General features: G+C 47.2%; 1 protein-coding gene across 1 annotated transcript in view; it reads left to right on the top strand.

The window, feature by feature from the left end:
* The window catches only part of T265_05221 (hypothetical protein), a gene marked incomplete at both ends in the record, with an annotated part of 71,548 nt that overhangs the window by 52,267 nt on the left and 4,137 nt on the right, over nt 1-15,144 (top strand). The window contains 13 exons of the mRNA XM_009170176.1: nt 175-269; nt 1,315-1,446; nt 1,557-2,166; nt 4,866-5,205; nt 5,433-5,658; nt 5,745-5,909; nt 7,900-8,024; nt 9,415-9,595; nt 9,699-9,791; nt 11,865-11,925; nt 12,022-12,200; nt 13,192-13,269; nt 14,710-14,962. Of these exons, the coding sequence (XP_009168440.1) occupies nt 175-269; nt 1,315-1,446; nt 1,557-2,166; nt 4,866-5,205; nt 5,433-5,658; nt 5,745-5,909; nt 7,900-8,024; nt 9,415-9,595; nt 9,699-9,791; nt 11,865-11,925; nt 12,022-12,200; nt 13,192-13,269; nt 14,710-14,962 (2,538 nt within the window). The remainder of the gene's footprint in view (nt 1-174; nt 270-1,314; nt 1,447-1,556; nt 2,167-4,865; nt 5,206-5,432; nt 5,659-5,744; nt 5,910-7,899; nt 8,025-9,414; nt 9,596-9,698; nt 9,792-11,864; nt 11,926-12,021; nt 12,201-13,191; nt 13,270-14,709; nt 14,963-15,144) is intronic.

Raw genomic sequence — 15,144 nt, 5'->3', positions numbered from 1 at the left:
GTTTTTTTTTAAATTTTGTAACTTCGGAGTCAAAAAGCTTGAGAACAAGAGTTTCATGAATCTCCCTATTGATGGAGGAGCAACTAATACTGTGCTCGGATCCTCGACTGTTCGTTCGGGGGCGCGTGATCGTTCGTTTTTCTCTTCCTGAAATTCTCTTCTCTTTTCTCCTAGTGGCGGTGCTCATAGTCGACTTGCCGCTATTCGGGCCACCAAACGTGGGACTTCTATCTCGGAATCTGGTACCATCCACCCGCAACCGTCACAAAGTAAGCGCTTCCTCTTCCGTGTTACATCACATTGATTTTTCGCATAGAGTAAACACCTAATGGCATGAAATAGCTCAATGATTAGAGTACGAATTTACTGACTGAAAAGCCCGTGGTTCGAATCCGACCTCTGCCTCTCGACTTCCCCTGTCTAGGCTTGGGCAACCTGGCAGTATCCCAGACTTCGTGCTTACTCCCTGTGGCATTGAAGTTACGCACCGAAAGGGTGCTACAGCTGAACAGCGTCTCTGTTTACTTCTTTCCTATTGCAACATTGCTAGGCCGAGCAGACGTTACCGATACCACGCACGTTTGCTGAACTCGATGTTTAATACAACAAGCTGAAGATATGCCTTGGGGTACTAATAGATCCATATTTTCATGCCTCATTCTAATGAGAATATAAGGGTGGGTGAGATGTGAGAAAACTGATATCAGTGATTAAGGTGCGAGCTTATTGACCGCAATGTACGTGGTTCGATCCCGACTCTGCATCTCCGAAAGGGTGCTACAGCTGAACGATGAGATCGCGCGTCTCTGTTTACTTCTTTCCTAGTGCAACAATGCTAGGACGAGCACACGTTATCGATACCACACACGTTTGCTGAACTCGATATTTAATCCAACGAGCTGAAGATATGCCTTGGTGTACTAATAGATCCATATTTTCATGCTTCGTTCTAATGAGAGTATAAGGGTGGATGAGATGTAAGAAAACGGATCTCTGTGATTAAGGTGCGAGCTTATTGACCGCAATGTGGTTCGATCCCGACTCTGCATCTCGAGTGTGTCTTGTCCAGGTTTGGGTTACCTGGCAGAATCTCAGCCCTCGTGCTTCCATCTAATGGCATGGTAGGTAGGCACTGAAGAGCTGCTACAGCTGAACAATTATTTATTTTTTAATGATGAAAATACCATCGAGGGGTCCCTACTTTCTTTTTGAAAACCTGCTGTTGCTCGGTTGCCTGTCATCAGCCGCCTAGAAGTTCTTAACTACTGATTCTTCGTCTTTTCACCTTCTGATTTCATCCAAGCCGATGCAGAGGTTTCGGGCACAGCGAAACCTCCCGTCACATCGGTCGGTCAGGTAGTCCCGCCATCTGCGCAACCGCCCCCACCTCCAGATGAATGGTTCGTCCCTCCACAATATTCCATGCTGACTTGTCTCTTGAGTCGGGTGAGTTGTTCCCATTGTGCGCAAGGGGTAGTTAATCTACCTGGTCTGCTCTTCCTCGCTTGTCATGTACCAATTTTCAAATACTACAAATTCGCCCCATTTGTTTTTAGCCATTACCACAAGGAGCACTGCCAGACGATCCCAGTCAGATATTCGATTCGGATGCAAGTGAACCCCCGGAGGGGTACGAGGGCTATACGTCTGCCCTGGCTACACGACAGCGTAGGTTAAGGCGTGCTTATGGGCGTTCAAGATCGGCCAACAACCGGGCTGCTCAACGCAAAGCGAAAGAAGAGTTACGGCGACGCTTAGCCAAACGTACGGGAATTGTTGATTCGAGCGATGAAGAGGATCAAGCACGTGTTCCTCAACGTCTCGAGGAGTTGTATCCGGAGCTTGCCACAAACGGCACCGCTACTACTTCCGAACAACCCCGTTGGATCCTGCGACTGTTGTGCTTGGACCCAGATATAATCGATTCCTCATTTTGTCTTGGGACTGCGTGGGAATCGGCGGACCATAAAGGAGCGTTCCGGAGTGAGTCATCCGAGGATGAAGATGAGAATGACGATGGCGTGCAGAAAATGACATCGTTGGAAGCTGAAAAACAATGGGCTAATGGGGACAGTTATGCTTGGCGTTTAATGCGTTTAAGCATTATGCAGCTGGCCAAATTAGAGATCGATCGACTCATTCAGCTACTGGATTTCAGTTCAGACGGTAAGCACACACCGAGGCATATACATTTTTCTCAAATGTTTTGTTTGTATTCCAACTAAAACGTATCGCCACTCGAGTTATGGAGAGAAAGTTGATCACAACGTCGGTCTGCCATTGTAACCCGTGCTACAACAACAGCTCTCTCATTGTCAGAAAGAACACTGGCAGAGGAGTCAGCCTGTATCGCGAATTCGTCCGTCCACTCACTCACTGACGATTAGATATTTCCACAGAACTTGCCGAGTTTCGATACGCATAAGTTTTGTCAAACAGCCTGACGACAGAGTTCTGTGGTATTGGCATTCAAGGATCCCGAAACATGACTTTAGCTGCTCCCTTCCGTTGTGTTTGGTGTTACTGTTCGTAGAATCCTTCATTGTGTGTAACCGTCCTCGTGCACACTAATAACAGTCATTTCAATCGACAATTTGCTCCGTTCTGATCAACACACCGTTGATGCGAGAAAAGTCCCGTTATGAAACATTGGTTCGGAACTCCCGGTTTCGAGCGCTACGGACGTGAAGAAGCCAGACATCTTTCTGTGTCCCAAACGACGCTAGGTCTTGGGATACTCCCATTCAGTGAAACATACACCTCGGACAACAGGAAAGCCTGGTCGACATCTTTCTGTGTCCCAAACGACGCTAGTTCTTGGGAGACTCCCATTCAGTGAAACATACACCTCTGACACTTGTGTCGGACAACAGGAAAGCCTGTTAACTCGTGGCAAAACTCCTTTCTTGTCGTTTACCTTTTTAGTATCGCACCGCAATCTTAAACACCTGCTGTTGGTGACGTACTGTCAAGGTCAGAGAACAGTGAGATCATTTACCCTTTAAAATGAGTCGGGGAGACTAGTGCTGTTCTTGGTGCCTCTTTCACGATGGCACAAGCTTGCGAAATAGACAACATATGACTTGACAGAAGGGTGTGAAAGAGAGTACGAAGTGTTGTTGCCGCTGTTTGCTTTCCGGTCCCCTTGATCTCTCCTGCGCTTGGTTGCAAGGAATTGCAGCTGATCGATATCAGTTGCCTCCGTGCTGTCAGTCTATTTTCAGATTGTCTGCTTGTGCGCGTGGAGGTGTAGGCACATCTGAATGCTTGTAGTAGTAGGCTAGCACCAGGTCCCTTCCTCATCCATGGTTTTCTCCCTTTTCCGCCTCAATTTTTTTTGGATGTAATGGACTCACCAGAATAATTACGCCAGAACAAGAACACGGCCGTTCAGACGAGAGTGGTGTGGCTATGAACAAATATACCTATCCCGCAAAACCCCATAATTGCAACCAAAGATGTGCCCAGTGGGTTTCAAGCGTGTGCCACGCTACCTGACTGGCGGGTCAATCGATCGTCACAACCAGGACAGTTACTGGGTCGTCGTTCGATGAGTCGGGCACACCAATCACATCGCTCAAGTGTGAACACGTTTCGCCTGTTCAGATGTAAAAACTCAGATACTTCCAACGTGCATTGGTGGAGTAGTAGTTACACGCTCGCCTCACGTGTCAGATGTCCGGGGCTCAAATCCCGGCACGGCCATTGGATATGCACTACTGATGAGCTCTAATAAGAGCGAAACTCGAGTCCCTTTGGTGTGGACTCGCCGGAATAATACGCCAGAACAGGAACACGGCCGGTCAAACGAGAGTGGTGTGACTATGAACGAAAATACCTGTCCCGCAAAACCCCATAATTAAATAAACTTTGTGATTGTGTGAAAGCGAAGCGTCCGTATCAACACTAATGTTGTTTTTTCTGGTAATGTTGAGCTGCCAACATTCTCTTCTATATCGAACTTGCCAGGTTTGTCCGCTCACCGGTTTGTTGATCAGAATACGGAATTTCCCAGGCGGCGAAGTATGCTGTAGGCCACCTACACGTGCGCTTTACAGAGCCTAAGAATGCTACTTTTTACGCCAGATGCCCGATAGTGATATGCAGGGGGGGGGGGGTATATTGGGATTTCCTGTGCAAGTCCGTATGTGTTTGAAGACCACGGTGCCGGTAAAACAGAAGTGCACCGTATTCAAACATCCCGCGTCACTTGTGCCTCCCGAGTTTTGACCTTGGTTTGTTGACCGTTGCTGAGGACATCCCAGAGGCTTTCAGTACATAACCGAAGCTTATCCGAAAAAGTAGTTTAGTATATCTCGATACGTGTGCTAGTTGTACAATCTTGTTTAACCTTTTATCAAGCTAGTGTGTTTACAACTGGAGACCGATTGGGTAACCGATTGTTGAACGTGCAAGCAGATGAGTATCGTGATGGAATTGGTCGAATCTGTATAGCGGCTTTTAAAATTCCATGGCGAGATTGCTCAGTGGTTAGAGCGTGAATTGACCAACCGGAAGGTCCGTGGTTTGAACCCGACCTCCATCTAGGCTTGGGCAACCTGGCAGTATCTCAACCCTGGTGATTTCTTCTGGTGACGTGGCAGTTAGGCAACGAAAGGGCGCTACAGCTGAAAGATCCAGCGACCTGAAGCTCCAACCGTCGGTAGGTGTTTTTTCAACCGCTTGTGCCTGGATAATGTTGGTATGAACGTGATCAGATGTGCGGAGCTCAGCACTTAGTAGAACTGATCAGGAAAGTATACACGATCGGTCACGTGATAAATCATATGAACAGTAATCTCGCGCACGTCTATTCTAGTTCTTTGGTGCCACCAAACCTTTTTCCTCTTCGCTCTATCACACAGATCTGGCTGTCCATGCACCGGGTCTGGTAGCTGCTTCCCGGTCGGTTGATATGTGGATGGCTGGTTATCGTGTGGGACTGACTGCTCCGCCAACTCTAACTCCACTCAGCTTGACACACCTGTCCCACGCGCCGGAACATCATTTGCTTCCACCACCCCAATTTCTACCGGATATCGAGTCACATCTGGAAGGTGTTCCTGGGCCCGGCAAGTCGGTTGCCGGTGCACTTGGGGACAAACCCGAATTGGCCGAAGTTTCTTCCCAATTCCCGTCAGCCGGGGCCACTCGCTCAATGTTACGATTGCGACACCTGACAGATCCCACGAAAACACCGTTCCAGTAAGTAATATTTAGTACTCATTGTCTCTTCTGTCCCATTCATCACTTGATTCAATCTATTCGCCCTCGCTTTTTGTAATCAGTTGTATCACACTAGTGACAGCTGATAGCTTGTTCTCACTGAGTATAGCTACTCATTGCATTTCGCCTTTTGACACCCGTCACTGTACGCCTCAGGAGCTGGTCTATGGACACCCTGATTGTGTACTGTCACATTTACCTTCCAGGACCCGGGATCCATTTTCCCTTCCGACTAAACGTCTCTGGTGTTATTTGGTGCGTCAGCCAACTGTGGACGATACCATAGTTCGACATGTTTTCCGTCAACCTCGTGTTATTCAGTCTATTGTCGTTCCCACATCGGTATCACCTCCAAGTCCCGTTGCAAAGCCGACGTTCACGCTGGAATCTTCTTCAGCCAGCAGCAGCGTTGCTGAAAAAGTCCCGACCTCTGTGAGTTGTTTGTTTGAATAATGGTTCTTGCACTGACACCTAGACAGACCTTCCATTCAATGAACTTTTCCATCCATTCTATTCAGGACGAATCTCTCAGGCCCGTTCCGCATGCAGGACCCGGTAGAACTACGAGACAAGTTCAGTCTACACTTCCAACGTGTGGAGTGCCCGGATCGCTGCTGTTTGACGATGCGATTAGATTGATTCACAAAGAACATGATCCACTCATCGCCATGTGTCTGAACCAGGTGAAACTGTTACATCATTCGTCATGTGTTATCTCTATCAGTCTGTTGAAGCGGTGCTGTTTTTAGCATGTTGATTACCGCACAGTATCAGTGCAACCTTTATTCTCTAGCAGTTCAAGTTTTTCGACCATTTGCGAGTAGGTTAACTGTGGTGAAAGTGCTCCACACTGCCGCTTTTCTTACTCGGTTGTTTCGGACTTGCCGAGTGTATGCTTCTACAGCAGTCGCATCTAGGAGGTGGCACTGTTTTCTTATGAAACTTTATGTGCGTGAAACTGCTGGTCAGTGCTTTCCTAAATCTCATTGGTTCACACGCAATTTCAGTTGTGTTGTGGTCTGTGTTCTTCAAGTTTGATAGGCTCCTCGGATACCTTTTCGTTATACGTAATTGATTATTCTTCTGTTTCACTGGTGCATCCTATTTCCGTGTTATGTTGTGGTCCGATTCAACGGACTCCGTTTGACTGTTCAGAGGAGTTTGCATTCTTCCCATGGTCAGTTTTCTCACCTAGCCAGTCAATTTTGTTCACATTGGAACTACTCAGCTCTGTAATCCTATCGAGGTGACGCTTCTCAGTATTTTCGGCACCTCGGTCGTTTTCAGTTCAGCTAGACAGTGTCACGTAAAGCCAAGCTAACCGACAGCGAATGCACTCTCTGTTGGCAGTTTTAACGCAGTCTGTGACTGTGCTTTTCTATGTTCGTTCATTTCAGTCTCCTTTGGTAAGATTGACTTTTCTTATATCAACCTAACCACTTCGTGTCCTCGAGTCACTTTGGAGTCTTACCAGTTTGTGGGGCAAGATGATCCGATTGGTTAGAGCGCGAATTTATTGGCCGAAAAGTCCTGGGTTCGAACCCGACCTCTGCCTCTCGACTTCCCCTGTCTAGGCTTGGGCAACCTGGTTGTATCCCAGCCCTTATGCATCCTTCGGGTGGCATGGCAGTTAGGCTCTGAAAGGGTGCCACTGCTGAACGCTTACTAGAGTTTTGACCCAGTGACATTGGCACAACATCGCTTGCCATTAATTGAGTATATTGTAGGTTTGGGGGGTTCACTGTCCAGTACCGATGAAGTTCGGCTTATTCTAGTTAAATCCGTTTTCCTACATTTATCTTGATGTTATTAGCAGCGGAGAGAATTTGTGCCAGATTTGTACCAAATTGATTTGCAAACGAGTGTATTTGTCGAAAACAGTCTAATTTGGGTTCAAGTAGAACATAAGGTTGACGGAAACTCGGGGACTATGCCTATCTGATGAGCCCCAAGAAGGGGGGAAACCAGTCGTGGGCTGTCGAAGAGTTTTCAGCAACCTTGTGAGTAGTTTCCTTCACGAAAATTTGTACCAGTCCCTATTCACGTTTTTCCCAGGTCGTAGTTGCGTCCTTTGCACTTGTCTACTTACTAATCACAAATGGCTGGATGTTATCTTTTTGCCTTAAAAGCGTGTTCATCGAACAGCATTCATCAACTGGTTAGCATTTTCAAATACGCTATCGGTCTTCTTCTGTTACATGAGTGGTTGCGAATAGTCCATAATAGTAGCTCAGACGCTGACGAGAACCGCCTGATGGCTGCACCCCACCTGAATAGCTGAAGTTTTCAAGCTAGAGTTGCGGTAGAAAGTACTTAGCAGACTTACGCAGCCGATATCTACTGAACGAGAATGGCCCTATAAGGCATCAGTGAATCGACGCAGGGGGTTGCGGGACTACTGCACGACAAACGAGTTTAGCCTGTAAGCTGTTCACTGCATACGATTTTCAGTAATCCGTCGTTTTCTGTCGTAAGGCTGAAACGTACAAGCTAACGATACGGTGCTTTTCGTCCTCACATAACCCCTTTGACTATGTGGGAGGGCTGTTTAGCGACTCGTCGCCTCATTGTTTGCTGTGTTCTTTCGTTCACGTACTCGTTCGTCAGTCAATTGTGTGTGTGCGCGCACACCTACAGACCCATACAGTGACCCTCTCCGTTTGTTCTCTAAAGGTGAATCATGGTTACATCGCCGTCGCCACTCCCAAGGAAGTGATCGAACTGAATGTGGAAAATCTGGTCACACTGCCTGCCTGGTACGCAGACGAGGTGGAATACGACTTGGAACTAATGCGAAGGTTGGTTAGTGGGCACATTTTTTTTTTAGTTTACTTAATTGTTTAGGTAGACATTCGTGTCCCTCGTGGTCCCTTGTGTCATGTTCATTCAACGAGTCGCGCCGCGTAACATGCTCCTGGGAAGAAGACAACAATAAAACTTACTTCGGTCGAAATCATGGATCGGTCTATAATTCTATGATGATGTTTGCCGAGGCATCACAAAATGGTTCAAGCTTACGAATGACGTGTGAACGACGTTCATCCTTTAGCTCTATCCTTAGGCATCATCATCGACAGCATAACACCGATGCTTCACTGCCGTACGTCCTTAGGCAGTTGAGTGTATGAATTGTACGACTGATTTGGAAGAAGATGAACCGTGATTCTTGGAGCCAGTTAAGTGTGGTGCTTTTAGAGTGTGCTCAGAGTGAGGTGGTTACCGGACTCTCCTGCACCCACCGCGGTGAAGGAATTATCCTAGGTCTTAACTAGCCTCGGCACCGATACAGTCTGACGCGTGGGATGATGTTCCATCTGGCCCCATAGTTCGGGGGAACAGGAAGTGTAGCAGCAGTTTAGAGAATTCCGCTTTGTATAGGTAAGACAAACTGACACACTGCGATTGCAAATTACGGAAACGACGGTAGAGACTTGATAGGCCAAAACAGCCGAAAAGCGATATCAAGTGGTGAGCAAACAATTCGATTGGCAACTTCGTATATGAACAACAGCTTGGTGGCGAATTTCTCATGTAGTTGTCTTTTTACATAGTGCACGACGTTTGGACAAAATTTGGTCATATCCCAGAAGGCTTAGCAGCACAGGAAGTCTTTCGAAGCTCACCAAATGAGCGTAGGTGGTTCGAGCTCGACACCAACGTCAGCTTGCTTGTGTGCCGCGGCAGTGAAGCTTCAGTGTCAACACTGACGTTGCTGCCTTAGATGATGATGATGACTACCGCAGTTTCGTTTCAGTGTATCCACATTTAGTTCCGTAACTGAGAACTGAAGTGAAGTGTACTCAAACCGTGAAACACTAGACCGGACAGAAACCGATCGCAAGAACATTCTTGACATCGTATCGTACAACTTCGTTTGCTTCTTATACACTCTCCGATGTGTACAGCAGCCGTTCCCATTCTCTTTACACCTGTTCCCTGCTTCACAAACTGGGACGGGAAACTTAAACCTGTTTTTTTTCAGCACAATCTACCTAATTCTATGTGGTCGTGTATACTTTTGGAGCAAATAAGAACCTCGGACGCTGTTTATAACTCATGGAAATGTCATCGTGTGTATTAATATACTTCTTTCATTTCATAATCACTATGATTTACAACTATTTGAATTTTTTTTCGCCGCTCGTCTCCGGCCGCTGACCGTGACATTTCGTTGCACTTTTTGAACAGGCCCAAACCACATGTCTACACGGAAGGTGGTGGTGGCACTGACGATTTCGTGATCTTGGATTCGCCATACACCGGTAACGCATCGACAGGGGAGGTTCCAGCTGGCCCCATGACAACCGCACATTCGAGTAAGATTGGTGGTAGTGGTTCCGCTACTGCCGATCACGGCCATCCGCATGTGGTAAGTGGGAAAGTTGTCACCGCGAATATCTGATAATGGGAGTTTTCCTCTGTTCCTTTTCACGTACGCGAATTCCCAACCCTTGCTTTTTCCATTATCGTAGTTTTCCACACAGTTCCGTGGGCTACAGTTACATTCGACCTCCGTCCAATTGTCTAAGCCTGCACTGGAAAGAAGTCGACGCCTGGCTACTACGGTCAGTCCGTCCAACAACGAGTTTGTACCGCACGTTCCATGTTGTACCCGTTTCGAGATCTTATTTTTGTTCGTCCATTTCACCGCGTTGATCTGTTGTTGCCCACACTTTACTCAAAGTAATTTCGACTCAACGCTTTCCCCCCTTATACGGGCGGTAACCTTCCAAGGACCCCCGAACCGACGGGAGTTCTGTCCCATAGGGCGCCTTACCATCAGCCGTGACTTAATGTGTGATCTCCTTCTGAGAGATGATCTTCAGGAGAGACCAGCTACTTTACTATAACTTACCTCTTGGATGAATGCAGTCTTCGTGCAACAACTCCACTGGTGAAAAAGATCAGGATCAACTCGAGTGGTTATTGCCACGGCAGGATATCGGAGCTAATTACGCTTTCGGTCACGCTGCTGTGGGGCGAGATGGCCCAAGTGGTTAGAGAGCGAATCTACTGACCGGAAGGTCCGTGGTTCGAACCCGACCTCCGCCTCTCGACTTCCCCTGTCTAGGCTTGGGCAACCTGGTAGTATCCCAGCCCTCGTGCTTCCTTCGGGTGGCATGGCAGCTAGGCACTGAAAGGGTGCTACAGCTCTACGGTTTTTTTCACGCTGTTGCGTGGAGGAATGGGGTATTCGTTCGAAATTTGCCTAATAACTCGATTTCAATTCATGACCGTTTTCAGCGTCACTTACCTTATAGTATCTCCTTGAAGAGATCTTTACCTGTGGTGGTACCTCTTGAGGGATACCATACTTTGGCTCTTTGTGTGTCCAACGTTTTCCGAGTGCGTCAGTTCTTGCATGAAATTTCCTCTCGCCAAAAGGATTCATCATATTTGTTTGCTCCAGTTCCAGACCTCACGATAGAGCTGCGAATCTTTTCGCTGCCTTTTGTGAAGTATCCCAAAACCCTCATTGACAATCTTGTCCTGTATTGCGCAATGTTTCGCTCTGATTTGGCGCATTGTTTGTGGTTCTTTCGGTCAGTTTATTATACAGGGTATTGAGTTTGAGGCTGACGTTAGGTAGCACTCATAATTTGCGTTAGTTTTCGTTCACATTTCAATTAGCTGCTCAACGATCCTTTGTTATTACGAAGCGACGTGAACATTCGGTGACGCTCTTGGACGATCTGCCTTAGGTTTGTGGCTCTACACGAGTGATCAGCTCGCGCTCCCGTAACTACTTGTACCTTCATTCTAAATGACATTAGTCTGTGTTCCTGTGGTCTACGTGGCCCTTTCATCTTTCGTCTTTCATCCCTCCTGTCTGACGTCGCACCGGTGTTCGAATCCATGTTAATGCATCGCCTGATGCCACTTAGGGGCTGTGCAAACGCTACATCGATTACAGCACTTGCTGTACCGTCATTCCCTTGATATCCGTAGTTCGTCACCGAAACTAAGCTCATTCCGTCAGACCGACTATACAGATCCGGGTGCCTTTCTTGACGGCAGTTTTTTTCATAATAATGAATACCTGCGGGTGGTTTTCTCCGTCTCATTTACTGCTGGCTGCGTAGATGGGCGGTGTGACATATTCGATCACTTATTGTCAAACACATCTACCGAAATTCAACTATTTGACAATGTCCTTCGAATCGGTCGATACTGTATACTTCATTGAGCTCGTGTCATGTTGTGGGTCACTGACTGCTGGCGCCCTATCCCTGGCGCGCTGTTTAGGGGATTAGGCCGTATCGTTAACAGACAAGGAATTTCTCATACTGTCTGTGTTGTTCTGCTGAAGCCTGAAGTTTTAATTCCATGGGCGTTCTTCAAACTCAGGGAAAGCAAAGAGTTTCTGCACGTACAGTACAGTCGTGAACGAGTGATTGAAGTGCCTTGTGTTATTAAATTTAACGGACCGCTTGTTGTGTTTTGTTCTGTTTGTATTACATTTGTCAACGCGGATCTTTGTTTTGGCTGGATTTGACTTTCCTCAAAAAAACGAGAGTGATGTGACGAGGGTGTTTGTTTGTCGTTGTCAACTAGTACAGTCATCGTGGTGCATGATACTCACTCTGTACGACCGAACAAGCACACCCTTCACTTTCTTTCACTTTTCTCAACTGCAGATTCTCAAAAGAAGTCTACCGGCCGTGTACAGTTTGGCGTCTCATCCCATCTTGCCATACTGTGAGTTGTCTATAGAACAATTGTCCATTCATCACAATAGGATTTCTGTTTCAATTCCAAACGACAAGTGTTTCCTCTCTCTCTCCTTTCTCACAGACCTCAGTGGAACGGGTACAGGTTCAGTCCACTTATTCGAATGGGCCACCACAATTCCGCTGATCGCTGGTTTCACAAACACCTATGCCTTGACACCAGCTGGTGCTTCGGGACAAGTCCCTGCCGGGTCACGTGGTGCGCGAGTAACGGCACTTCATTTTGACCATAGCGGTCGTAGGGTAAGTTGCACACAGTTCATACTTACGGAAACTGCTAATCCGAATAGTCGGCATCCCTGGTTCCCAATGTGATGCTTTGGGTAAGAGATGGCTTCTCCCTCTGTTCTAGCATTCTGGAGCACATGAGACTTGTTTTTGAAACGTTTTGGGTAGCACGATCTTGGGAAGAGTCTATTGCAACGCCTTCTGGATTATAATATGGATAGACAACCGCACATTCAGTCTTAGCGTTTATTGTTAAACCTATGGGGCATCGGTGTTCTGGTTCCCGGCACCGACCAATGAGGATGACAGCTGAATCCTGTGCCAAACCTACTCGCATTTATGTGCTGCAACGGCCAGTAAGCGTAACCCGTACGTGATAGTCCAGAAGCCCAGGCCGCCTGCCGGGCTCAGCATCAATGCGTGCTCTAATTAGTGGAGAGTGTGGACACAACAGTCAATCGCGTTCCAGCATAGCATATACTTTAAATACACTGCATTGTACATGTTTTTTTCGGTGTTTAATACACTTTGTATACCCCTTGGTGATTCTTCTATAGAAAACGCTAGCTTGGCATGACCACACCGAGAACTGAGCTGAGGTATTACCGTTATTACAACTATATAAAGTAGAAGCCCCAGTTCAAATATGATCGCACCATCCCTCTCACATCCTGACCTTATGAATCATGTATTCTCGGCGATTTGAATGAGGTTAACACACTTCCGTAATGTGTTTACTCTGAGCCATCGTCACCCGTGTGCCTCCTATTACTAACTCATCAGCCAGGTCCGCTGTAGGGTCTAACGCGATGGCTACCAATCAGCTGTCCGCACTATAACCTGTTTTGAAGAATCGTAGGACTTTGAACCCAGACGTAGTATCCCGTTTCCCTAAGCATATCTATCAGGGTGATAACGGAGAACTGAAAACTATTTGCAACAGTACTTGCTCTTCCATTTTGGAGGTTTTAGCTCATCTATTTATCTGGGCCCTGTTCTTTTACAGTTCGGTTGTGGTGACGCTGATGGTAACTTTGGCCTCTGGAATTTGCAGACTACCACTCCTGACAAACCACCGTACTTCGTGAGTCGGTTTCATTTGTTTTGCTAGTTGTTTTTAAGGCTCGTGAGAAAATGGCACAAAATTACCCGCTAGTTGTAACGGGTGTCAATGGCTCAAGTGGTTAGAGCGCAAATTTACTAACCGGAAGGTCCATGGTTCGAACCTGCCTCTCGACTTCCTCTGTCTAGGTTTGGGCAACCTGGCAGTATCCTAGTCCTCGTGCTTTCTTCGGATAGCATGGCAGCTAGGCATCGAAAGGGTGAACGACAGGTGTAATGTTTCTCTTATTGGTGTTACTGCATAATTAGACTCTTGCGCTACTCTGTTACGTTCGTTTGTCCGGCGATAGGTCCCAACCCTTGGGTATGACTGTCATCGCAGGTTCAGTCTCACGTAATTTATCCCTATTCACTTTCGTATGTTTTGTTCGCCTCCACAGTTAGATCATCCAAGGTGGTGTCGTTTAGACTAATTTTTCTATCGCCTGTGTCGATATTTCTAAGCTGGAACTGTCTTGCTAACTGGAAGGCAGTAGCCTGAGTTGATCCTTCTTTGACATGACTTACGCCCTTACTTTCCCCACGCTTTTGTTTGATTCTTCACGCCCACATCCCCACGAGGTAACCCATTTTCACTGAAGAGTTCGTTCTGTAACTGGAGCCGATCTATGCTAGAAAACCGAGAAGCTCTGTACACCTGTTTCATCCTCACTGCCAGTGCATTACTCACGAGATTCCGGAGAGTCTCGAACCCGCGACCATCCTTCTAGTAGTTTGAACATTTGAACATTCGGCCACAAGTGATTACTCAACATTGTGGTCAACTTGCACTTAGACAGGACATATCGCCACTCGTCCTTCAATCACGGAATCCACATCAATTAGTCGCGTGTTGGCGACGATCGCTCAATTGGCCCATTAGACAATATACACCGCTATTGGAAATCCATATTCACCCACACTAGCATCCTGTTTGTTAGACTCTCACAGTCCCACTTTTTTATATGCTTGCTGTGGTACGTCTCGGTGAGGAACGAATTTTACGGGGTTGTCGGTTTCGCTCAGCATATCTGTTCGGGAGATATAGGGTAGTCTTGCAGGCGAGTATCTTTGAGGCCCCTGACGAATGAGTCGCTCAGGTCCGGAGATATGGAACCGAACAGCAATAGGCGCTAGTCCTCACTTGGCGCAGTACAGGGACTTAGTGCTAGCTTAACACAATCATTCCGAGGTGCCTACACCTCCAGACATTCACTCAGGCAATCTGGATAGAAACTGACAACAAGAACGCCACTGACATCGGTTGGCAGCCATGCCTTGTAGTGTCTCCAACCAGGCGCAGTGAGGATCACGCGGTCCCCATCCTGGAAGGCTACTAGGCTACAGAAAGATGAACTAGGATACCGTATAAAACTCTCCATGTTTGGTGTTGTAAAACTAATGCGACCGTTTCCATTTCCAGCGCTGTCGCTGTCACGCGAAAGGATTGGCCGATTTCTGTTTTGTCGGATCAAGTAGTCTCATTGCCACTGTGGGTGCGGGTACGGGACCTGCAGGGCCTTCACTTCCAGGTGGTCTCCATGTGACCGGACACGTCAGTTCCGGTGAGCAGCCAGGCCCCGGTGGACTTTCCCCGGTTTTCAGCGCAGATCAAGATGGAGCGAATCTCGCACTTTGGGATGCTTTGTTGCCTCCGCATCGAAGCTGCGTCATTCGTGAGTACTTCTCCCAGATCGGATTCAATTTTATCGTTTGGTTAAAACAAATGCTTCCATAGCGTATGGCGCTTGTTAAAATGTCTGGATCCGCTTGTTCAGCGGAAGGCGTATTTTTGAGAAATACACTCATTTGCAAATCAATTTGGTTTTCACGATAGACTCAACTGCATATCTCGTTC

Source organism: Opisthorchis viverrini (genome assembly GCF_000715545.1).
Source record: "Opisthorchis viverrini unplaced genomic scaffold opera_v5_95, whole genome shotgun sequence".
Taxonomy (NCBI): Eukaryota; Metazoa; Platyhelminthes; class Trematoda; order Opisthorchiida; family Opisthorchiidae; genus Opisthorchis; species Opisthorchis viverrini.
Note: the sequence above shows the minus strand (reverse complement) of the source record. Positions and strands in the feature narration are given on the sequence as shown.